The following is a 25,809-nucleotide window of genomic DNA, read 5'->3' on the forward strand; positions in this document are numbered from 1 at the left end:
AAAAGTCATCAACTGCCGAGCCGAGAAGTTCGTGACGAATCGAATTTACTGTAAGTTCGCTCATCTCTAATTAGAACCATACCATCAGGCTGTTAACATATCTGTTCCTCCATTTGCCTTTTTTTTACTCCATCTTTGATGTTTTTATAGTGTTTGTATATTTAGTTTGGGCGGTATGGCCAAATATGTGTATCGCTGTATTTTTGTAACTTATGGCGGTTCCACGGTATATAACGGTATCCCCCTCCCCACCAAAAAGAAATTAAATTAATTATCAGCTGCGCTCTCCCCATCGGGGTACTACTCACGTCACCCGCAAGAGCTGCCCTCCTCGTCCTCCTGTTTGTTGCGGCCGCCGGCGCTGACACTCTATACTGTATGCTGTATTTACCTTTTGCAGGCCGGGCATAGGGATACAGTATAGAGCAGTGGTCTTCAACCTGCGGACCTCCAGATGTTGCAAAACTACAACTCCCAGCATGCCCGGACAGCCGTTGGCTGTCCGGGCATGCTGGGAGTTGTAGTTTTGCATTATCTGGAGGTTGAAGACTAGAGATGAGCGAACTTACAGTAAATTCGATTCGTCACGAACTTCTCGGCTCGCCAGTTGATGACTTTTCCTGCATAAATTAGTTCAGCTTTCCGGTGCTCCGGTGGGCTGGAAAAGGTGGATACAGTCCTAGGAGACTCTTTCCTAGGAATGTATCCATCTTTTCCAGCCCACCGAAGCACCTGAAGGCTGAACTAATTTACGCAGGAAAAGTCATCAACTGCCGAGCCGAGAAGTTCGTTACGAATTGAATTTACTGTAAGTTCGCTCATCTCTATTGAAGACCTCTAGTACAGAGTGTCAGTGCCAGCGGCCGCAACATACAGGAGGACGATGAGGGCAGCGCTTGCAGGTGACATATGTGAGTAGTACCCCGATGGGGACAGCGCAGCGCTGGGCTAATAATTAATTGGGGGGGGGGGGGGGGAGGAGGGGCAGAACAGTGTTTGCGGGTCACATATGATTAGCGCAGCGCTGGGCTGATAATTCATTCCCGAGTGGGAGGGGCCAAACCGGTATTGCGGTATGGGTTAAAATTCATATCGTGCAGCACAAAAATTTCGGTATTCGGTATGAACCGGTATACCGCCCAGCCCTAGTTTGGATGTAAATAAAGAGATGAGATGTTCTTAATATACTTTCTGTGGCTTTCACTTTTGTGTAGGTTTAGCACTTCAAGATCAGACCACACGGGCCGCGGCCATTTTAGAAGCAGTGACAAGCGGCTGGATACGTTTGCGTATCCCCAGAGAACTAATCAGTACCCCTGGTTGGGAACCATTGCCATAGATGACATCACATACAGACTTGACTGAACATTACCGGTCACATCTGAGGCAATACATCCCATCTATGTGAGTGGAATACTTTCCCATTATTTCCTGCAGTACTACAGATACCGGCAATGAAGAATGAGGCTGTGCCCTGTGAGCTGCCAACATGAGGGGAATAATAAAAGCCTGATATTGACGTCTCTTATACTTGTATTAATGAATTGTTTCTTCTATACCGACAACTGCGGTCAGGAAGAATGGCCGCTGTCCTTAGGGTTTACTCAATGATGTAATGGGAAGATATTCTCGCTGCCTGCCAGGCTCAACCACCTTCGGCACTTTGGCCCTTAAGTATCACAGTTATGTATAACAATCCACATAAAGGGATCTGCGAATGGGAATAACATTCCATTACTGCAGATACAGTGTGACGCATGTCCCTTTAATTACGCAGCCAGTGAAAATATAAAATTATTGGTAGGATGGGGGTCCTGTGTGTGGTCAGCTTTACCCGTATTCTAGCCTGCACCAGGAATACAAGTTTTATCTATTGCTATGGGTACCATCTCCACTGCCCGACACCACAACCATAGACTTCTCTTGGGTTGCAATGTACTTAAATACAGCACATCAAGTTACAGAGGTAGTTTTTTTCTGTATATATATCTGACAAAATAGTGTCCTGCTCCATCAGATGCCTCAGAAGTGCAGTGCTGTACAAAGCACCATATAGCTGCACATGAAATGAGTAGTATACAGCCCTGTGCACACAGCTCTGGGGCCTGATACAAGATATGGCTTATACAGCCTCAAACAGAAGAAAGTTTTACAGGCCGAGGACCACTGGGTATATTCACTTCCCACAGAGACTCCCCTACTTCTCTGTTTTATTGTGACTGCTCATTGTTTGCCTCATGAATCATTCACTTTAGGAGTTGTAAAATCAGAGGCCTCTTTGTCTACCATTTACAATACATTGGAACATGACTAAATGTGCAAAATGACAGTGCAAAAAGGCATCGGCCCAGTCAGCGACTCCTGTGAGCATTAGGGCCATCACATTATATAGAAGTGCAGCACAGCAACATTCTTGTTACACACTTAAACGTGCACTGTGTTACTGCAATCCTTTTCTGTGAGGAAATACTTCATTTTCTTGAGAAATTTCAGGGGTGCCTACATTTATGGTCATGACTGCATGTATGTGTATGCATGTATATTTACATATATATATATATATATATATATATATATATATACACACACACACACACACACACACACACACACACACCTATATACATACACATACATGGTGCAGCATAGGCTACTATCAGAGCATAATGTAGAGGTTCTTGTATATGGCTTTTGCAACATGTATAAGCTAAAGTGGTAGCCCAGGGTTTGCAGCCATTTCTGATAGCAAATCCATCACCTATATGCTGCCTACATTTTCCATAAATCCCCTGGCTGTGCAGAAAGATTGGGTGTGGTGTATGATCACTGCATCTGGTTATCTAAATCAGATTGCTAGTGCTGGAGGTCAACCCTGGTGAACTCAGACTGAAAGGGGTTGGTTTCAGTTCACACTACATGCAGTTTCAAAGTGTATTTTTATAGAAATATTGGCATCAGGTTTATATCTACTATAGATCCCAGCAGTCGGTGGACCCCCCGCGATCTTGTATAGCAGGCAGAGACTATGGGATTAGTGTGTATGCTTAAGACTTCCAAACTGACTTATGGAGTCTTACAAGCCATGCAATGCTCCATGTCAGTGTACACAACCAGGGTGTTGCAAAACTACATCTCATTGCATGCTGGGATTTTGCAAAACTCAAAAGGCAACCTGGTTGGGAAACACTGCTTAATGCAGAGACTTAAAGACCTGGACAACTATTTAATACATGAACTGCCAATGTTAGCCAGAGTGAGGGACTGCAAATGTTGCAAAACTACAACTTTCAGCATGCCCCGACAGTCAACAGCTGTGCAGGTATGCTGGGAGTTGTAATTTTGCAACAGCTGGAGGTGCACAATTTCGAGACCACCACTGTACAGTCTCAGCGCACAGGGGTATGCTCTATACATAGACCTCACATCCGAATTGTACTTTTAGCCCTGACTAGTGAAGAAATATAGGTAATCTTTAATGTAATAGAGTTCAGGGTTCTAAATGAAATTCTGCCACTGGTGGTTGGTGCACTGCTGCCACACAGCTGGGGCCTGTCAGTCTACAGTCCAGAGGAAACACAGCTGGGGCCAGTCAGTCTACAGTCCAGAGGAAACACAGCTGGGGCCAGTCAGTCTACAGTCCAGAGGAAACACAGCTGGGGCCAGTCAGTCTACAGTCCTAAGGAAACACAGCCAGGGGCCAGTCAGCCTACAATCCAGAGGAAACACAGCCAGGGGCCAGTCAGTCTACAGTCCAGAGGAAACACAGCCAGGGGCCAGTCAGTCTACAGTCCTAAGGAAACACAGCTAGGGGCCAGTCAGTCTACAGTCCTAAGGAAACACAGCTAGGGGCCAGTCAGCCTACAGTCCAGAGGAAACACAGCTAGGGGCCAGTCAGCCTACAGTCCAGAGGAAACACAGCTAGGGGCCAGTCAGCCTACAGTCCAGAGGAAACACAGCCTGGGCCGCTGGTTCCACAGTCCAGAGGAAACAAAGCTAGGGGCCAGTCAGTCTACAGTCCAGAGATAACACAGCTGGGGCCAGTCAGTCTACAGTCCAGAGGAAACACAGCTAGGGGGCCAGTCAGCTTACAGTCCAGAGGAAACACAGCTAGGGGCCAGTCAGTCTACAGTCCAGAGGAAACACAGCTAGGGGCCAGTCAGTCTACAGTCCTAAGGAAATACAGCTAGGGGCCAGTCAGTCTACAGTCCTAAGGAAAACACAGCTAGGGGCCAGTCAGTCTACAGTTCAGAGATAACACAGCTGGGGCCAGTAAGTCTACAGTCCTAAGGAAACACAGCTGGGGCCAGTCAGTCTACAGTCCTAAGGAAACACAGCTAGGGGCCAGTCAGCCTGTCAGTCCAGAGGAAACACAGCCTGGGCCGCTGGGTCCACAGTCCAGAGGAAACATAGCTAGGGGCCAGTCAGTCTACAGTCCAGAGATAACACAGCTGGGGCCAGTCAGTCTACAGTCCTAAGGAAACACAGCTGGGGCCAGTCAGTCTACAGTCCTAAGGAAACACAGCTAGGGGCCAGTCAGTCTACAGTCCTAAGGAAACACAGCTAGGGGCCAGTCAGTCTACAGTCCAGAGGAAACACAGCCTGGGCCGCTGGGTCCACAGTTCAGAGGCAACAAAGCTAGGGGCCAGTCAGTCTACAGCAGTGGTCTCCAACCTGCGCACCTCCAGATGTTGCAAAACTACAACTCCCATCATGCCCGGACAGCCATAGACTGGTCTACAGTCTAGAGGCAACACAGCTAGGGGCCAGTCAGTCTACAGTCAAGAGGAAATACAGCCTAAACCGTTGGGCCCACAGTCCAGGGGAAACACATCTATGAGCCAGTCAATCTACACTCCAGAGGAAACACAGCTAGGGGCCAGTCAGTCTACAGTGCAGAGGAAAACACAGCTAGTGGCCAGTCAGTCTACAGTGCAGAGGAAAACACAGCTAGTGGCCAGTCAGTCTACAGTCCAGAGGAAACACAGCCCAGGACGGTGGGTCCACAGTCCAGAGGAAACACAGCTGGGGGCGGTCAGTCCATAGCCCAGAGGAAACACAAATGGGGACGGTCTTGTGGAAACGCTTCTACCATTGCTCAGGCCGTAGCCTGGACAGTAGTTTTGCAACAGCTGGAAGCACATTTGTAGTCAAATACTGGACTTTAGAAAATGCTTCCAATGAGGGTCAGTCTGCAATCTATAGCATACACGGATGCCTGGTTGATCCGAAGTCTAGCATAAAGTCTTTCAGTCTTTCCTATGTAATGATGTAAAATAGTCTATGCACTGTCTGTCTGGCAGGAGAAGTGCTAAGTGCAGAACAACAGAGCAAACCAATCCACAGGGGAGGTCATTACATGGCTTTATTCCTGCAGTTATTTACTTTCATGTGAAACCTGTTACAGATGAAACTATTTCTATTGCTGAGTATTTTTATTTCCCTGTAGGGTGTTTCTAGGTTTGTTTCAAACACGTAAAGCAGTCAGTCGGTTGCATCATGCAGTAAATATATAAAATACTGTCTGCCGAGAACGTGCGATCATAGGACCTGGAGTTAAATATTAATGTTCTGGTGGACAAAGGCAGCAGAGTGCGGGATCAAGTCTCCGCATCCAGGAACCCATCTGTTTTCCCGCATTTTTTAAAAATTATTCTCCAGCGCATCCACCACCGTCTTAGTGTCCCCAAACAGAAGTGCTGCAGCGGTGTTGGATATATTGTTCCCATGATGCTGCAGTATTCTCTAGCTGCATGTGACCGCTAAGGCCCATGACTGGCTGCAACATCATGTGATCCAGGATAAAGGACCTCATTGCAGCACTTCAGCTTGGGGATACTAAAATGGCATCAGACTCGCGCTGTTGCTTTTTTCTTTTTTCCACCCAACTCCGTTCCTGTCTGTAGGCAATTAAAACAAAAATAAAAACCTCTAAGTGTATCAAAGAACAGAATTCAGGGCATATGGCAAGAATCTGCTTCAACATTTTTGCTTCAGATATATCAGCCACGTTTGGCCTTGCACTTACAGCAATAGTGATGCCCAACAGAAGCAGCTACTGAAGAGGAAATAGTCCAATATAAGAATCATGCAAAAAGGGCACTCACCCACTTCATGCTACAGGGGCCAAGTTAACTACAAGGGGGTCCTAAACCTACCTACAGGGTGCAAGCCATCTATAAGGGGTCTGAAAACTACCTACAGGGAACAACTAACTTTAAGGGGTCATATAACAACCTACAAGGAACAACTAACTACAGGGGGTCTTAACTCAGCTTACACAGTGCAAAGTAACTACAGGGGGATCCTACATAAAAGGGGTAAACTAGGGATCGACAGATTATCGGTATGGCCGATAATCACCATTTTGGGCATTATCGGTATCGGCAATTACCTTGGATGGCCCGGACCACCCTCCCCGGACGGTCCCTGCAGCAACTGGTAAGGTGAGTCAGGGTTCTGGGATGGACAGGGGTCTGTATAATATACTATACCTACAGTAGGCCCTCCAGCAGTTGAGGCCCTCCAGCTGTTGCAAAACTACAACTCCCAGCATGCCCGGACAGCCAACGGCTGTCCGGGCATGCCGGGAGTAGTAGTTTTGCAACAGCTGGAGGCACCCCTAGGCGCGGTGCGGCGCGGCAGGGGGAGCGGTGGCGGTGATAGGTCTCAGGACCCCTGGACCGGCAGGGGGAGAGAAGAGGGTGGCGGTGGCGGCCTATGGCACCGCAAAAGCCACTGCAGTGCATTGATTTAAAGCACCCGCTATAAATCAATGATCTGCAGCGGTGTCGCAGGGGGATAAATAGCCGATAATTTATACCGGAATATCGGTATAAGTTATCGGCTATCGGCCCTAACCTCCACAGATTATCGGTATCGGCCCTAAAAAAAACGTTATCGGTCGATCCCTAGGGTAAACTACCCACAGGGGGACCTACATAGATGGGGCGAACTACCTACAGGAGCAACCAAGCAACATATGGGGGGGGGGGGGGGGATGGAGGGGTAGAGCACCAGAGTGATGAAAGCCTTGAAAAGTAGTTGTGTGTAGCCACATCGGTTTCAGCCATCACATAGAGGGGGAGTTAATAAAATGTTGAAATATATTGGGCTCATTTTAAAGTTGACTATTTTGTATGGTCAGCGAATGGTGGCATAAATGTACAACGGACCCTTACACGGCCATGAGAGAGAATCTTCTTCTATAATGTCTATATACACTAAGAGCATATAGGCAGGAGTGGATTTGTCCATGGTATAAAACTACATCCATGTGTGAATCCAGGGGTTGGTATAAAACGTGTACATACAGTATAATAAGTGGTAACATGCCGTTTTTCTACATAATAGGCACAGAAAGCAACCATATTTTGCTAATACCACACAATTTCTTAAAGCACTGTTGTGTCTCCAGCTGTTGCAAAACAGAAGGCGGCTGTTCAGGCATACTGGGAGTTGTAGTTTTGCCACAGCTGGACGCATACTGGTTGCGAGACACTGCAAACATGGTGTAGCATTTCCTTGGCTCTCCATGCTGTCCGCCTCCCAATCCCTACCTATGTTCCCCTAATGATGGATGACTGAATCTCCAGTGTCTCATAGAGCAGCGAGACTGTCAGGAAGGAGCCCGTCCCTAGCAACCAGCATAAACTGAGCCACAATTAGGACAATGAGCAAGGCAAAAAGTGACAGCTCTTGCCCAAGCAAAGCTGCGATCCGGAGGCGGTGGCAGCGGCGGGTCACCTGATTATAGGATGCCGCATTCACACTGTACTCTTGGCAGAGGCCACTATGCCGCCTGCAGATCTGAATGCTTCCAGGACAAAAGAGTTAATCGTATAATCGCCTTTATTGAGATATCTGAAGTGCACAGCGGCCGGTCAGCATGTCTGCACTGATAATACACCAGCATCCCTACCCAGTCACAATACAGGGAGATAGAGGACAGTACTTATATAGAGGGAAATATTATTCTGTTTAATAAGCCTTTTTGCTTTGATTGTCTTATAGAGATGCATTACACGGGCACACTATTAATGCACTTTTTTTGTGTAATAAATACATGTATAGTTAATTTTATTTGTTTTCCACCAGGCTGCTTCCTTCATTGACAAAGAGGACCCCCCAAGTTTGCATTCATGGGTCACAGGGCCCATAAAGCCTATACACCCCTTTCAAAAACCCAACATATAGTACAGCTCAGCGTCGCGTCACATGATGGCTGCAGCCAATCACTGGTCACTTTCTGGATGTGTTTTCCATAGCGACAGCCCCGCAGTGAGCTGTGGTTTAAAGGGATTATCCAGCCTGTAGAAAATGATGGATAGGACATCAATATCAGATCAGCAGGGGTCTGACTTCTGCAAATCCCCCTCATGATCAGCTGTTTAAAGAGGCCATCCGGGGCTCATCCTTGCACAAGTGAACTGGGCAACACTGGACTTCCTTGCATCTCCACTGCTAGAAGTACAGCAATGGAAAAGACAAGCAGCAGAAAACAATGAAGAAGCTAAACACTCACTGGAGCGCCACTGCCCCTCTAATCAGCTGTCCGGGGGGGGGGAATCGGGGTCAGACCTACAATGTTGATCTGCTATGGATGGCAGGCAGGATAACCATAGTTATACCATATATCAGCACTATGTAGAGATATGGAGCAGCACTGTAATAGACTAATAGTCCAATAGAGGATTTTAATCCCAAAAATGTGGGTGCTCTGCTTCAGGATCCGACCTCTGATCCGGACAAATAGTTACAGAAGGAAGAAGCAGCACTCCAGACGTCCTCTATTGTTGAGCCAAAACATGGAACTGTATGCTAATGGGTTAATAAATTCACCATTGTTCATTAACTTGGACGTCTGGAGTGCCACTTCTTCCTTCTGTGACCATAGTTTTAGCATAGATGCTGGTATTTTGCCGGAGAGCATTATATCCAGTGTAGAGCTGCAACGATTAATCGATAAAATTGATTAAATTCGATAACGGGATTCGTTGTCGACGAATCCAGTTATCAAATAATCACCCGATTTGTTGTCTGTGGCGGCAATGAATGAATGAAGCTGACATGTCCCGCATGTAGGCTTCATTCATTCACCGCCGCCGCCCGACATGTCCCTGCTGCTGCTCTACTCCTAGCGCAATTAGCGCAGCACCGGGACATGTCTATTCTTTGCTGCTCCTCTCTGTACCCGATGGAGATGAGCAGCAGAGAATAGACATGTCTCGGCGCTGCGCTAATTGCGCTGGGAGTAGAGCAGCAGCAGGGAAATGTCAGGCGGTGGCATTGAATGGAAGTATTGTCAATGTCCCCGATACCAAAACCGATACCTGCTTCTCCCGATCTCCCGTCCGCATCCCATCCCATGGAGGAGCATGTGACACACACGTCACTCCACCTCCTCCCCCGCGCCCAGCGTAACGCTACGGAGGAATCAGAGTGACGTGTATGTCACATGCTCCTCCATGGGGGCTGCCGTCTACTGGAGGGGCTGCTACTGCTGTCTAAAGTCGGGTGGCCCTGCTGTCTAAAGTCGGCCTGCTGCCTAAAGGGGGGAACGAGGGTGCAATGCTCTGCACATACCCCCCCATGTGTATAGTAGTGTATGTACATTCCTATACAGATGGGGGTATGTGCAGACTGCATAGCATTGCACCCTAGGGTCTGTAAAAGCGGATTGCGCTTGAAGAATGAACATTCTCTTTCTTCAAGCGGAAGGGAATTCAGCGTCAGAATTCCGCTAGTAGAATTTCCGCAGTGTGAACAGGACAGCGGAAAAAACATTAAAGTCAATGGGCAGAGGAGATGTGCATTAGTTTTTAGCGGAGAATTCAAGAGGAATTACTCAAGTAAATTCCTCTTGAATTACTCAGTATGAACGCACCCTAATACAAAATACTGACCGACAAGTAGGGCCGTGTGAACATGGCCTCAACGTAACTTCCTACTCACGGATATCAGAGCCACGTTTTAAAGCCCTCCACAACATTATCTAGATTTCCACAGCCTTTCACACTCTTACAAGTTGACAACGGCTCCCGAAAGACGTCTTCACGACAATAAACCGATACAGGACAGCTTCTTGGTTAATGATTAACTACTGAGCCCCAGACAATAAAGAGAGGAACTGAGAACAAGAGGCACCAAACATCAGGAGAGAGGAGCCAAGCACTGACCGGGACCGGCCCCAGGGACAACTGTGGTAGTCAGGGCCCTGCTGTCTAAAGTCGGGTGGCCCTGCTGTCTAGAGTCGGCCTGCTGCCTAAAGGGGGGGGAACAAGGGTGCAATGCTCTGCACATACACTACTATACACATGGGGGGGGGGGGTATGTACATTCCTATACAGATGGGGGTATGTGCAGACTGCATAGCATTGCACCCTAGGGTCTGTAAAAGCAATGCTCTGCAGTCTGCACATACCCCCATGTGTATAAAAGTGCTATATAAAAAAAAAAAAAAAAAAGCAAAAAAAAAAAGTCAATTAACCGCTCCCCCAATAAAAATTAGCTCCCCCTTTTCCTATTGCTATACAAAAAAAAAAAAGGAAAATAACTTTCTTTTACATATTTGATACTACCATATGGCTAGCTGTCTGAACTATTAAAATATTAGTGAATCATTAACATTTTATTTTAATAGTTCAGACAGTTACCCATGCGGCAACATCAAATTTATGCTGGTTTCTGTACAGGATCATTAATAATGACAGCAACCGGCGTAAATGTAAAAAATTAATAATAAAAATCCCAAATTGCTTTTGTTTGGTCACAACACATGCTATAAACTTTTAATATGGACATTGTACATAAGTTTTCTAGTAGAATCAGCTGAACCTGTTTTTTTGGCATTTTGAAATTTTTTCCGATTAATTGATGAAATAATCGGCAGCTAATCGATTATTAAAATACATGTTGCCCACTGAAATCACAAACTTTCAATGCAACAAAGGGATGGGTACATTCACACAATTCTGTGGCAGAAAAATCTCTTTCAAACATCTGTACGGGGTTGATTCTGCAACGTGTGCATGGATTCCCGAAGCACCATTCCGAAAAATGAGACAGTCGCTGAAGTACTTGCAACAAAACTCTAAGGCTGGGTTCACACCAGTGTATTAACACATTTTTGCATCTGCTTTACAGATGCAAATCCCAAACTCAACCATGGGTCTGATGACCCTAACTGATAGAGAGTCAGGCCAGGACTAAGGATCTCTTAACATATGTCCGTCGTAAGTTCTCTTTTCCCTCCAGTGCTGCAAAAAGTGCGCCAGAGGGAAAATGAAGCCAGGACGGATCCCATTCATTTGAATGGGACCGCTCACAATCATCCAGTGTCTCAGTTTAGACGCCGGATTATTGGACTCGCCAGACCGCCACAGACAGGGGAAAGCATCTTGTTGCATTAACAAACAATGGACACCGAATGAGGCACAACTGATGCACTTCTGGCATCAGTTGTGGCAATTTTCACCCAGTTTTGCCGGAGCCAGAGGCCAGATATGTAAATCTAGCCTTACACCTGGAATATGAATGCAAAATGCATCCATATTAAACTAGTATAAACCAAGCCTTAAGGTGAATTCACACACCGGATCCACAGTTGCAGATTTTACAAAGCAATCAAAAGTAGACAAGAATTATCTTGTAAAATCTGCAGTTGCGGATCCGGATTTAACTTTAGAGCTGCAGTGGATCCTGTGGTGTGTAAATGCACTCTTAGGGCTACGTTCACACGGTGGAATGTCAGCCTGGAACATTTTCCAGGGATGTCAGCAGAACAAGCAGGCGTTAGGACAGCTCTGAAATGTACCATCTATATAGATGGAAATGCATTTCCGAGCAGATTCCACAGAAAGAATAGACGTGTCGATTCTTTCTGCTTAGGTCGGAATCGGAATGTCTGCAGCTGCAAATCCGCCATGCGCATGGTGCCCAAAATCATTATTTTTCAGCCTCTCTACACCAAAATTTACAACATAAATGTCCAGAGCAAATTCACATCAAAGCCGACACTGCAAATTTACTCAGGTGAGCGTTCACAGCAAGTCTGCCACATCTTACTGCTCCCCAACAGTTTTCCCTAGAAAAATTTAAAGTGTACCTCTAGAGTTTCCGGCCCACGCAATCTAACACTCCAATGTAAGGAGAGGCAGGCCACGCTGGGCGGTGGCCACCGTACGATGCCCAATGAGTTCTGTGGAAGACCCTATAAATTAGAATAGGACTCGTGCACGGAACTCACCGGGTGTTGTATGGATCCCCCGGCAAGCTGACTGCCCGATGTGAGTTGCATCTCTCCATGCCAGTGTTTTCCAAACAGTGTGCCTCCAGCCGTTGCAAAACTACAACACCCACACTGTTTGAAAACACTGACCCACAAAAGGTGGGTTCACCCTGGGACCTTCGTTCTGCCGATCAGACAAACACACAGACTATTTTGATCAATACTTCCAGCCAAAACACATTAAAAAAGGTGCAAATCTTTCCATTCTAGCCTTCCCTCTGTGTTCATCCCACAGGGTTTTGTCGTTTATACCCTAAGGGTACGTTCCCACATGGCGTATTTGCTGCGTATTTGCTGCTGCGTATTTTATTTTCCCTGTTGAAGTCAATGGGTAGCAAAATACGCAGCACCAAATACGCAGCAAATACGCAGCAAAATACGCCGTGTGGGAACGTACCCTAAGGGTGCGTTCACACTGAGCAAATCAAGAGGAATTCATGCTGAAAAATTTACGTGAGAATTTTCTTTTTGCGCGGAAATGGGAGAGAAAGAAGTGAAGTGTTTTTCAGCACGAAAACAATTTTTTTTTTAACCATTGACTTCTAATGATTTCTGCTAGCGGATTGCGCTTGAAGAATGAACATTCTCTTTCTTCAAGCGGAACCAAATTCAGCGTCAGAATTCCGCTAGTAGAATTTCCGCAGTGTGAACAGGACAGCGGAAAAAACATTAAAGTCAATGGGCAGAGGAGATGTGCATTCGTTTTTAGCGGAGAATTCAAGAGGAATTACTCAAGTAAATTCCTCTTGAATTACTCAGTGTGAACGCACCCTAATAAAAAATACTGACCGACAAGTAGGGCCGTGTGAACATGGCCTCAACGTAACTTCCTACTCACGGATATCAGAGCCACGTTTTAAAGCCCTCCACAACATTATCTAGATTTCCACAGCCTTTCACACTCTTACAAGTTGACAACGGCTCCCGAAAGACATCTTCACGACAATAAACAGATACAGGACAGCTTCTTGGTGAATGATTAACTACCGAGCCCCAGACAATAAAGAGAGGAACTGAGAACAAGAGGCACCAAACATCAGGAGAGAGGAGCCAAGCACTGACCGGGACCGGCCCCAGGGACAACTGTGGTAGTCAGGGCCTGCAAGTCAGAAGTCTGCAAGCCAAACAATAGGCTACATGTCACACCCGACTCTGCTGTGCTGGTTAACCAAGGCTGGAAAGAATTACAGGAACAAAAAAAAATTCACTGTTAAGGGTAAAACTGATAGAAACAACAACAAGAACAAATATATATATATATATATATATATATATATATATATATATATATATATATATATATATAGTTTGTGCCAGGCTTGTGTAAAAATACAGCCATCTTGCAGATGTGTTTTCCAAATAGTGTGTGCCATGTGGAGATTATATATATATATATATATATATATATATATATATATATATATATATATATATATACTGTGTGTGTATATATTACACTTATGTTACTATAAAGCACCTACCAGGCATTCACGCATTTCTGTAGACTGCAATAGAAAATTACTCCAGTCCATAGTGAATTCAGGTTCCCTGGACCCCGTGTGTCTAGCTATAGTGGGGACTGCAGACATGGCTCCACATATAAAAAGGGACCATTTAAGGATTACAATCACTTAACATGGTACAGGTCCGGACATGTCACCTCAGACCCCCGCAAGTGGCTGTGCCTTTTCGGCTTTCCTTAAAAGCAGTGGTCTCCAAGCTGCGGACCTCAAGTTGTTGCAAAACTACAACACACAGCATGCCCAGACAGCCTTCGGCTGTCTGGGCATGCTGGGCGTTGTAGTTTTGCAACAGCTGGAAGTCCGCAGTTTGAGACCATTGTCTTAGACCTCATTCACATTGCCGTCAGACTCTGCTATTCGGAGTTCCATCAGCAATCCTGCCAGAAGGATGCACTATGTTTCTCTGCGCTAAATTCCTGTAAAATTACCGGATCACCGACAGACCCCCATGCAAGTGAATGGGGTCTTTCGGGACCTGATAGTAGCCGTTCGCATCAAACTCGTTTTAGGGTCCGATCGACTAAAAAAAAAAAATGTAAATAAAAAATAAAATAAGTGTGAATGTGAACTTAGACTTGCGCATCCTAAACAAATCTGCAAGGGAAACCAGTGAACCACAAAGCTCAGTATTCCAACTGTGATCAGTGGGGGGCTCAGCAGACAGACCCCAGTGATCATGACAATGAAGTCCATCTCATTGGGTACAGCAGTCATACCAGAAGATACCAATGTGAACAAGCAGTGTTCCCCATCCAATCTGTGGCAGAACTAAAACTCCCAGCATGCCCTGACAGCCCAAAGGCATTAGGGTTCTTCTTATTGCTTTATATATATTTTTTTTATAGCAAGGCAGATCTACTGTAGATGAACAAAAGCGCTTCCTCGGATCATCATCATCCATACATCATACTCCATTATACGACACAGATAGGGAACACAATATATATATATACACACACATATATATATATATATATATCATTACTAACTACAGACAGCACTGATACTTTCTGTTGTAAAGATAGGATGGGGGGGGGGGGGGGATTACTATAGACAGAGACCCCCACAAACCACCCTGCAGTGTACATATACAGTATATGACAACAGAGGGGCGCCCTCTTATTAGAGGCTGCTGAGCTTTGTACAGGTCACATGACTACCAGGTGAAGCCCCCCTGACATACACCGTGCATGTACATTATAGACCCCCATCCCCCTCATCTCACCATGTCCGCCGTGAATGAGCCCCCCGCATCACTTCCTGCTCTCCCACATTGTGTCAGAGGTGCCGGGGGGCCGGGGCGCCCAGTCAGCTGTCTCCCTTGCGACGTCCGCACCTCTCCCACCTTCTTCTCCGCCCGTCGTGACGTCACCAGCGCGACCGAAGCGCGCTTCTGGTGACGTCACGGGCCACAACAGGAGGAGGAGGAGGGAGCGGGTCGGGTGTGACGTCATCCTCACTGCTAAGGCCGCCCTCTCTGCGGGAGACGTCACTAGAAAGAAACGTCTGTGCGCTATACGCGCTGACGTCACCGGGGAGACGTCCATAGAGGAGTGTCATTGAGGTGAGGCGGTGAGAGGATAACTGAGGGCATGCTGGGAGATGTAGTTCCCTGGTATCAGGACACTGCTTTTAATTAAACCTGTGTCCATTTCTGTGAAGTTGACCCTTGGGTCATGTTTTAATCCTAGACCTTTATGACATAACTCGCGGTATTGGCATGCTGGGAGTTGTAGTTTTACATAGGTGGAGAGCCACGGGTTGGGAAACATTGCCCTATGACAGTGATCTCTATGGGGGAGATTTATCAAAACCTGTCCAGAGGAAAAGTTGCTGAGTTGCCCATAGCAACAATCAGATTACTTCTTTCATTTTTGAAAAGGCCTCTGAAAAATGAAAGAAGCGAGCTGATTGGTTGCTATGGGCAACTCAGCAACTTTTCCTCTGGACAGGTTTTGATAAGTCTCCCCCTATGTGTTGGCAGTCTGGGCATGCTGGGAGTTGTAGTTTTGGATCATCTGAAGGTCCACAGTATGGAGACCACTTTACTGGGGTATGGTGTACCTTCATATATGGAGGATGGCTCCACGTCTTGCGATGATCAGGATGACCCTGCTGATCCTGAGCAGTGTGACCCAAGTGTATTGTGGCTCCAGTGAGAATAAGGGGCCCGAACCACCTCTGGCTTTGTCTTATTCTCATTATGTCCTCCCATTTCTCCATTATAGCCTTTTTTTTTAATTTTTATTATTTATTAAACATTTCCCAGGTGATATTGAAGGTGGTGACCGGATTTTCCAGCTTCTTTTAATCCCCCCCCCCCCCCCTCCTCCATATTAATCCCCTTTTGCCACATCCGATAATAATAGCACAAGGGGATTAAGATAGAGGGGGAAAAATGGCACAAGGGGATTAATATGGGGGGGGGGATTGACTGTCCCCCCCCCCCCCCCATCTTAAAGGGGCTGTGCGCTGCCCTTCCTTTCAGAGCTCCGCACGCAGCGTTCGGAAGTTCATTACTCCCAACGCTGTGTGCGGGCTTCCGTGTTCGTGGCCCCCTCGTGACGTCACGCCCGCCCGTCCCCTCAATGAAAGTCTATGGGAAGGGGGCGCGACCGCTGTCACGCCCCCTTCCCATAGACTTTGGTAGACGTCACTCCCGGCGGCCACGAACACGGAAGCCCGCACATAGTGTTCGGAGTAATGAACTTCTGGACGCTGCATGCGGAGCTCCGAAAGGCAGCGCACAACCCCTTTAATCCCTTTGTGCTATCATCCCCCTCCCTCCCTCTGATTCCCTTTTGCCATATCTGATAATAATGGCACAATGGGATCAGAGGGAGGGGGGAATAATAGCACAAGTGGATAAAGGTGGGGGAGGAAATAATGGCACAAGGGGATTAATATGGAGGAAGGGGGGGGGGAATTAAGATGGAGGGGGAAATAATGGCACAAGGGGATTAATATGGAGGGAAAATAATGGCACAAGGGGATTAAGAAGGAGGGGAAATAATGGCACAGGGGGAATAATAGCACAAGGGGATTACGTATCACATTAGTATAAAGGTAAGAACACGCCTTTTGTCCGCGAGTACCCCTCACGTGGGGGGTACCCGCGGACATACTTTCAGCCTTTGGGGGTACAGTCGCCAAAAAGGTTGAGAACCACTGCTTTAAGGGGCCCCTCATCCGCAGGACAGGAAACAGGAACAACTTGCATATAAGGATGGCATAGGCTGTTATTCCCCAGTTCTGTTTCCCGTCCTGCAGAGGAATGGGACGGATCTCCGTTTGCTGATACTTTTGCATATACGGATAGGGATAGTGGGGGGGGGGGGGGATAGGGATATCATCAACGCTTGCCGGAAGGAGGATGGGGGCGCTGCGGCCTATAGAAAGTACCCATGAGAAGGGAGGTCATGCGACTTCCGGCTGGGAAAGGTGGAAATCGGGCGAGAGATTTAAGCTGGAGAGGTGCCCAGCCAGTCACAGGACCTCTCCAGATGTTTGGAGAAAGAATTAGCTCCAGTCTAAGGAGCAGACATCCCACACTGAGAATATGGAACCCGCTGTGGTAGCTGAGCTGGTACCTTATGGTGGGTTAAGGGGACGCTGTCCCACATGGCTTAATCCTTTTTTCTAATGTTAAATCTATTTACTGTTTATAGTCTAAGGAAGCCCCTAAAAATAACGAAGTGTAAGAGCAAGGAATGTGTGCTATGTAGAAGGAAACTGGATTCTGCATATATGAGCTCGCAATGTGAATCCTGTGTGAGAAGATTGTGGAGGATATGTCTCTGGCTTTTACTAAAAGCATGGAAGAAGTAGTCCGAGAAGAGATTAGGGCATGTATGTTGACTTGGTCATCTCTACAGCCCAGGTGCTAGTGGTAAAGTTGCTTCCAATCACCCGCCCTTGCTTTTTACCTCGGATGAGACAGATTGTTTTGAAATGTAAGAAGGGGAATTGGAGGAGGATTCTGAAGTGTTAGATGAATGTCCTAGTGGAGCCCTGTTTCCTACCGAGAATGTTTATGGGTTGGTCAGAGCGACAATGAATCTAGAGGACAAGGTCGAGCCAATGTCTGTGCAGGACCGTATGTTTGAGGGTCTTACACCCAAAAAGAGAATTACTTTTCCAGTTCATGAATCCCTATCTTCTATCATAAAATATGAATGGCAGAAACCAGAAAAAAAGTTTGTGGTGGTGCCAGGAGCTATAAAGAGAAAATATCCTTTTCAAGAAGAGGATGCTGCAAATTGGGACAGATCCCCTAAAATGTATCCGCCTGTAGCTAAGATGGCAAAAAAGCAGCTCTGCCTTTTGAAGATGCAGGTACTCTAAAGGAACTTATGGATAGAAGGGCGGATGGCTTTCTTAAAAGAACCTGTGAGGCAGCTGCTGGTTCCTTTTAGACCCGTGATTGCCGCCACAATAGTAGCCAAATCTCTAGGGGTCTGGTTTGATCAGCTGGGGGATCAGATCAGAGATGGTATGCCAAGAGAACAGCTGCTGCAATAAATTCCTACTTTAGCGGCAGACTTTATTTCTGACGCATCTGCAGATACCTTAAAGCTGTCTGCCATAGCCTCTGCCTGTTCCAGTTCTGCCAGAAGAGCCATTTGGCTAAAAAGAGTGGAAAGGGGACCTCACCTCCAAATCAAAGTTATGTGCTATACCTTGTGAGGGTTCTTTTCTCTTTGGTAAAGAATTGGATCAGGTTTTAGGGAAAGGCCTCTGATAGAAAGAAAAGTTTCCCCTCTGTTTCTTCCTTTCCCTTCCAGAACAAAAAGCCCTTTCAGGGGAGGAGGGGGGACTTCTATATAGGTTCCTCTAGGAACAAAGATTGGAAGAGGTCAGAAAAGAGGTAGAGGGTTCATCTTCACTACCCCTGAGAATGCCAAAATGCCTGGTCAACAATGACTGGAGGTCCCCAGTGGGAGGCAGTTTGTCCCATTTTCTTCCCCAATGGGAAAAGATTTCTGCAAGCCACTGGGTGTAATCAACAATAAAGCATGGTTTAAAAATCATCTTTTCATGCCTCCCGTCCTCCAGGTTTGATCAGACAGGTCTTCGAGCATTTCCAGAGAAGCAGGCTGCCCTGGAGAAAGAAGCATTCTCCCTTTTAGAGAAGGGAGTTCGACTCTACTTGGTAAGGAAACCAAATGGCTCCTTCCCCACTATAATAAATCTGGAGCTACTGAATAGTTTCCTGAAATATGAAAAATTCCGTATGGAAATGATTCAGTCGGCTATACTGAACCTGAGTTGGAACTGTTTCTTGGTTACCCTGGATCTGAGGAACGCATACTATCATGTCCAGATTTTCCAGGGTCATCAAAAGTATCTCAGGGTGGCAGTTTTCCTAGGGAAATCCTTGGTGCACCTGCAATTTCAGGCTCTTCCCTTTGGTCTGTCCCAAGCTCCCCGGGTCTTCACCAAGCTCATGGCGGAGGTAATGGCCCATGTGAGAGAACAAACCATTGTCGTAGTGCCGTACCTGGACGATTTTCCGTCAGATTCAAGGGAGCTCCTGATTCAGCAGGTCCACAGAGTGCAAGAGATCTTACTGAAGCTAGGCCTAGAAGTAAACCTAAAGAAATCCCAGCTAGTTCCTTCCTGGGAATAGGGCTAGATTGTACCCGCCAAATCTTTCTTCCACATTCGAAGGTAGCTCTGGTCCAGAATAGGGTTTCCCGGTTGTTACAGCGGAGGGAGATTTCAGTAAGATTAGCATGTTCTGGGCCTGTTAACCTCCTGCATCCCGGCTTTTCAGTGGGCTCAGTATCATTCAAGGAGGTTGCAGGAGCAGATTCTGAGCCAGTGGGACAGAGCCCCTTAGACAATCAGATAGCCATCTCAGACCCAGTAGAAAGGTCCCTTCTCTGGTGGTTAGACAAAAAGAACTTGGAAAAGGGTATCCTCTGGATAAAGGAAAACCAGTTTATCCTGACCACGGATGCAAGCCCCTGGGGATGGGGGTCTACAGGAGTCGAGGTGTTCATAGAGTCTCAGAATCTGAGGGATTTGAAGGCTGTCCTGTTCACGATTTCTCAATCCCTTCCCCTGGTTGCAGGAAAATATCTGAAGATATTGTCAGACAATTCCACAGTAGTAGCTTACCTGAATCATCAAGGGGGAACCAGGTCCTCTTCTCTCATGAGAACCTGTCACCATATCTTCAAACTGGCAGAAATTCATCTAAGTTCCTTATTTGCTCTCCATCTAAATGGATCCCAAAACTCCATTGCGGACTATCTAAGCAGACATCGCCTGAACCAGGGGGAATGGGAGTTAGACCAGTCAGTGTTTTCCCAGATTTGTCAGCGTTGGGGGACCCCTCAGATAGAATTGTTTGCATCCAGGGTGAACAGAAAACTAGAGAGGTTCTTTTTTTTTTTTTTTTCAAATAAAACTTTATTGAAGTTTTTCAGGAGTCACATAATCACAACTTTGCCATCTCTCTGAACAGTACTAACTAACACTCATAGGGAATGATAGGTACCTCTCAATGTAGAAAAGCATATGTCAATTACTATAAGAATAAGAGGTTCCAAAGAGAGGTAGGACCATGTGGCCATGAGACCCAGGGACAGACTGGTCACAGGTAAGAATGTGAGCCAGAACAGTTCACCTTGATGGCTTAATATCAATGTGATGTCAAGGGTTGCGTTTAAAAAAAGGGGAAAAGGTAAGAATGACATGAGAAGTATAGAGAAGAGAAAGAGAGAAAAAAAAAGGGGAGGGGAGAGGGGGTAGGGGAAGGTGGGGGGAGGAGGAAGCAGAGTTTCGGAGGAGAATAGGAAAGGGGTGAGCTAATCATGAAAAGTGAAGGACCAAGCAACAGAGAGCATCTACTTCCCACGCGGTCTGGACTTTGCCGGAGTCGCCCACATAGGTGAGGGTCCTCTGGATAGCGCCCGCATGTGGGTCACGTCGCTACCGTTATGTTGACGAGGGGGAGAGTAGCAGGTGGCACTGAGCAGCCACACGTATGGGAGCTAGTTTTCAAGATACAGGGTATCGTACCCCGGGGAAGCTGTGAAGGTCATCCATGGCGACCAGATAGCAGTGTATTTTGTGAGATGTTTCAGGTCGTCAGCTAGTAGTTCATCCATTCTATGGATCCTTGAGATCTCTAGGAGCCAATTTGAGATGGAAGGTGGGTTGGTAGATTTCCACAGTCTTGGTATTAACTAGGAGCATGTATGATATTAACCTCTGAGTGGGCCTGGGCAACTTGTCTGTGAAAATCGAGAGTAGAAGAGTATCTGGTGTGTGCTGGAGTGCCACCGACGTTACACGTTTTATACCCTAGTCCAGAAGGATGATAACCTAGGTCAAGTGAGCCATATATGGAGCATGTCCCCCTTTGCCAAGTGGCATCTCCAGCACACATCTGGGGTCCCTGGGTACATGCTGGCCAGTAGCGTCGGGACCCTGTACCACCTGGTTAAGATCTTGTAGTTTATCTCTTGTGCTTTGCAGGAGATTGAGGTTTTGTGGCAGTTGTGTAGAGCTTGGGACCAAGCGTAATAGGAGAATGTATGTGCCACATCTTTCTCCCAGCTTGCTTTATCTGGTAACTGTGTTTTGATGGACGATGCCAGTAATAGTGGGTACAGGGCGCTCACTGAGCGTGGGATAGGTGACCTGGCCGCACACAGCTGCTCAAAGTCCAATAGGGGTCGTTGTAGGTCCAGGGCATTATGGGATGTTATGTAAAAGTGCTTCAGTTGCGCATATTGAAATTGTTGTATAGAGGTTGGTGTTTTCCCTTCCATAATGTCTGAGAGGGGTTTCAGGATGTTATCAGGTAGGAAAGATTGGAAAGTAGTGTATATCTTACTATTATAGGCAAGGTATTCTCCACTATATTGAGCAGGGGGAAAGGCGGGATTATGAAATAGTGGGGTTAGAGGGCCATCCCTGGAGAATAGGGGGGTTCTGGAACAGTACATTTTGAGGGACTTATGGATAGAAGCTATGACAGGGGGCAATTGGTTTATTCCTGCATTGGTGGTAGGGGGTCTTGGGCTCCACAGTATTGTTCTCGGGTCAAATTCTGATGCAGTATGTTCAATTTGTATCTATTGTTTGTCGGCTGTATGATGAAAACAGTCTAGAATGCGGGTCAACGTGGTTGCTAAAAAATAAGATTGGAGATCAGGCAGTGCCAGTCCTCCTTCGTTCTTACGTCTAATGAGGACATGTCTCGCTATTCTAGCATGTTTTTGTGCCCAAACAAACCTGGTTTACATAGAAGTCAATTCTGGAAGACACAGGGAAGGGTTATAGGTGTGCTAGTGAATAAGTACAGGAGGCGAGGCAGGACATTCATTTTAAGGATGTTAATCCTCCCTAACCAGGAGAAGTCCTTCTTCTCCCATCTGGAGAGGTCTGATTTTAGAGTTTGTAGCAGTGGGGGAAAGTTACATTTATAGACGTTCGAGGGCACATTGGGTACCTGTATACCTAAGTATTTAAGGGATCGAGTCTGCTATTTGAAGGGATAGTTGTCTTTAAGGTGTTGCACCGCCGAGGAGGGTAGTGTAATATTTAGGGCTTCGCATTTGGTCATGTTCAGTTTATAGTTGCTGTCATGGGAAAAGCGTTTTATCGTGGCCAACAAGGACGGGAGGCAGGTGAGGGGCGAGGATAAATAGAGCAGCAAGTCGTCCACAAACGCTGCATATTTACTATGGCTCGAGGGCAGGGATAATCCCCTAATATCCGGGTTCTGTCAAATTGCTATTAAGAGGTGCTGCATGCAGAGAACGTACAACAACGCAGACAAGGGACATCCCTGCCTAGTTCCATTACGAATGTCCAGGAGTGCGGATAGTTGGCCATTGACTCTTATCTGTGCCTGTGTGCATGTATATAAAGTCAGTATGCGCGAGAGCATCTGTGGGCCCACACCCAACTGGGACAGGGTGGCCCTCATGAAGTCCTAGTCCACCTGGTCGAATGCTTTCTCTGCGTCTAGTGATAGTAGGAAGATGGGAGATTTTGCTTCGTGTTCTTGATGGATTATGGAAAACGTACGCAGGGTGTTATCTCTAGCCTCTCGACCCTGGATAAAACCAACTTGGTCCGGGTGGACTAGGGAGCCCATGAAGGGGGACAATCTGTTAGTGATCAATTTAGCAAACAACTTAGTGTCTGTGTTCTGAAGGGATATTGGTCTATAACTGGGACAGAGGAGGGGGTCCTTTCCCTCTTTGGGTATCACAGTAATAAACGCTCTTAAGAATGATGTGGGTGGGGGAGATGCATCAGAGATGTTATTAAAAGCAGCCAGAAGTGATGGAGCTATTTCCGCCTGGAGGACTTTATAAAACTTGGCCGTATAGCCATCAGGCCCCGGGTTCTTTCCGGCAGGTAAGCTTTTAATGGCTGACAGTAGTTCTCCCTGCGAGAAGGGCTCCTCCAACTCCTGTATTGCTCCCTCCGGCAACCGGGGCAAGGCAGTGTCAGATATGTATTGGTGGAGAGAGGGCATTTGGGTGTCAGTCAACTTGGAGGCGCTCTATTTGGGAAGGTTGTACAACTCATGGTAGTATTGTCTAAAGGAGAATGTCTGATGTAAAAAATGATGGGGTGTCAGATTGAGATTTAATTGCCGAGATAAAGAGTGATGCTTTTTTAAGTTTAAGAGCGTTGGCTAGGAGTTTTCCTGCTTTGTTACCCCATTCATAAAAGTGCTTGCCTGTCACCTGTTTGTATTGTCTATATTTAGCATTCATAAGTGAAAGCAGGTCTGAATTTTAATAAGGTCCCTGTAAACCAAATCCTGCTGGGTCCTTTTATGCAACAATTCAAGGGTCTGTAATTGTGACTGCAGTTCCAGAAACTTCGCCGTAGCCTCTCTTTTCAGCCTCGCACCATGCCTCATGAGGATCCAACGCAAAACACATTTCATTGCTTCCCATTGGATAATTGGGGATGTCTCGTCTGAGGCGTGGTCCGACTAAAAGTTCGAGATTGCAACTTTAAGGTCATGGAGACACGGCTCATCCAACAGGAGAGTCTCATTGAGTCGCCACTAGGCATGGGGTTTGGCAAAGGAAGGCAATGTAAACGAACAGAATACCGGCGCGTGATCCAACAGTGTCATTGTGCCAATAGTGGCACATGATACAGAGCTGAGAAGATGGTGTGAGCAGAAAACAGTCAATTCTACTGTACATATTCCTAGCGTGGGAAAATAAAGTATAGTGCTTTCCTTCCTTAGGGCTGTAAGTTTGCTATGGGATATGGCTGACGTGCCAGTGGAAGTGTCCGATTGAGGAAAGAGTGGCAAGTTAAAGTCTCCTTCCAATAAAATCGGGCCTAATGCGAGCTTGGAAAGGTCTTCCAAAGTCCTTATCAAGAAAGAGACCTGGTTCCTGTTTGGGGCATAGATATTTGCTAAGGTGTATGTCTTTCCCAATAATTCACAATTAGCAAATACATATCGCGAGTTGGGGTCTATCAAGGAAGACACAATCTTTCAGGAGCAGTGGCGTTGCGACCCGGGTGCGGGGGGTGCGGCCCGCACCGGGTGACACCAACCTAATGGGGTGACACCAAGACGCTCCGCAGCACCCCACCATCTGTGTCCGACCGGCCTCCCATCCGTCAGCACCCCCCCCCCCCCTGCGCTGTGTGTGCGGTGCGCCCGTCCCCGTCAGCAACCCGTCCCCCCCTTTCACCTGCACTGTGCGCCCGTCCGTCATCACACCCCCCCCCCTCACCTTCACCAGCACTGTGCCCGGCCACCGCTCCCACGTCTGCGCCGGCCTGACGTCACACCACATGGCCGCGCCGGAGGACGTCAGTTACGTCACTCGCAGGGCACCTGGTGACAAGGACGCTGCGCTGGATGGGTGAGTGTGTGTGTGTCTGTCTCTCTGTCTGTCTCTATCTATGTTTGTGTGTATGTGACTGTGTGTGTGTGTGTGTGACTGTGTGTGTGTGACTGTGTGTGTGTGTATGTGACTCTGTGTGTGTGACTCTGTGTGTTTGTGTGACTCTGAGTGTGTGTGTGTGACTGTATGTGACTGTGTGTGTGTATGTGACTCTGTGTGTGACTGTGTGTGTGTATGTGACTCTGACTCTGTGTGTTTGTGTGACTCTGAGTGTGTGTGTGACTGTGTGTGTGTGTTTGTGCAACTCTGTGTGTTTGAGCAACTCTGTGTGTTTGTGTGACTCTGTGTGTGTGTCTGTCTGTGAGTGTGTGACTCTCTGACTGTGTGTGTTTGTGTGTGTGTCTCTCTGTGTTGTACGTGTTTTTTTTTGTGTGTGTGTGGGGGGGGGGGGGGTTGAACCAGCGATCTGTTGTGGGGAGACTTTGACCCATTGTGGGGAACCTGCAAGGGAACCTGCGGCCTAATGTGGGGAAACTACTACCAAATGTGCGGAGTCTATGCTACCTAATGTGGGGAATCTGTGCTACCGAATGTGGGGAATCTATGCTACCTAATGTGGGGAAATTGCTACCTAATGTGGGGTAACTGGTACCTACCTAATGTGGGGGAACTGGTACCAAATGTGGGGAATCTATGCTGCCTAATGTGGGGAAAAGATGCTACCTAATGTGGGGAAACTGCTACCTACCTAATGTGGGGGAACTGCTGCCTACCTAATGCTCCCCCCTTGGCAGTAGCACCCTCATCATCCACCAGCAACACCCCCCCCCCAGCAGCACCTCCATCAGCAGATCCTGATGGTGGATGATGGCGGTGCTCCTGCCAGGAGGATGATCCTGCCGATGGATGATGGGGGTGATACTGCCAGGGGGGATGGCCAGTAGCACCCTCATCATCCTCCAGCAACACCCCCCAGTAGTAGCACCCCCATCATCCACTAGACACACCACCAATACCCCCCTCCCGTGGTAATAGCACCAGCTAACGGATGTTGAGGGGTGTTACTACGGTTGTGGTATTATATTCAGAGGGTGCACTGTATGGCAATGTTATATTCAGAGGGCGCAGTTTGTGGTAGTATTATATT

The 25,809-nt window shown here is 47.1% G+C and overlaps 2 protein-coding genes across 8 annotated transcripts in view; one reads left to right on the forward strand and one right to left on the reverse strand.

Annotated features, from left to right (window-relative positions):
- DCUN1D3 (defective in cullin neddylation 1 domain containing 3) overlaps positions 1-25,809 on the reverse strand; it is a 71,284-nt gene that overhangs the window by 26,705 nt on the left and 18,770 nt on the right. Inside the window, exon 1 of one of the 2 annotated variants that reach the window (XM_056535440.1) lies at positions 15,035-15,207. The exons of the other annotated variant lie outside the window; for it this stretch is intronic. Coding sequence (XP_056391415.1) covers positions 15,035-15,063 — 29 coding nt within the window. The 5' untranslated portion in view covers positions 15,064-15,207. Of the gene's footprint in view, positions 1-15,034; positions 15,208-25,809 lie in introns of those variants that run through there. 2 annotated transcript variants of the gene reach the window in all.
- LYRM1 (LYR motif containing 1) overlaps positions 15,225-25,809 on the forward strand; it is a 34,352-nt gene continuing 23,767 nt past the window's right edge. Inside the window, exon 1 of one of the 6 annotated variants that reach the window (XM_056535445.1) lies at positions 15,225-15,373. The gene's annotated coding sequence lies outside the window, so the exon portion shown is untranslated. Of the gene's footprint in view, positions 15,374-15,755; positions 15,863-24,646; positions 24,681-25,809 lie in introns of those variants that run through there. The other 5 variants (XM_056535442.1, XM_056535446.1, XM_056535444.1 and 2 more) reach the window with 5 other exon arrangements.

The sequence above is a fragment of the Hyla sarda genome, chromosome 8 (assembly GCF_029499605.1).
Source record: "Hyla sarda isolate aHylSar1 chromosome 8, aHylSar1.hap1, whole genome shotgun sequence".
Lineage (NCBI taxonomy): Eukaryota > Metazoa > Chordata > Amphibia > Anura > Hylidae > Hyla > Hyla sarda.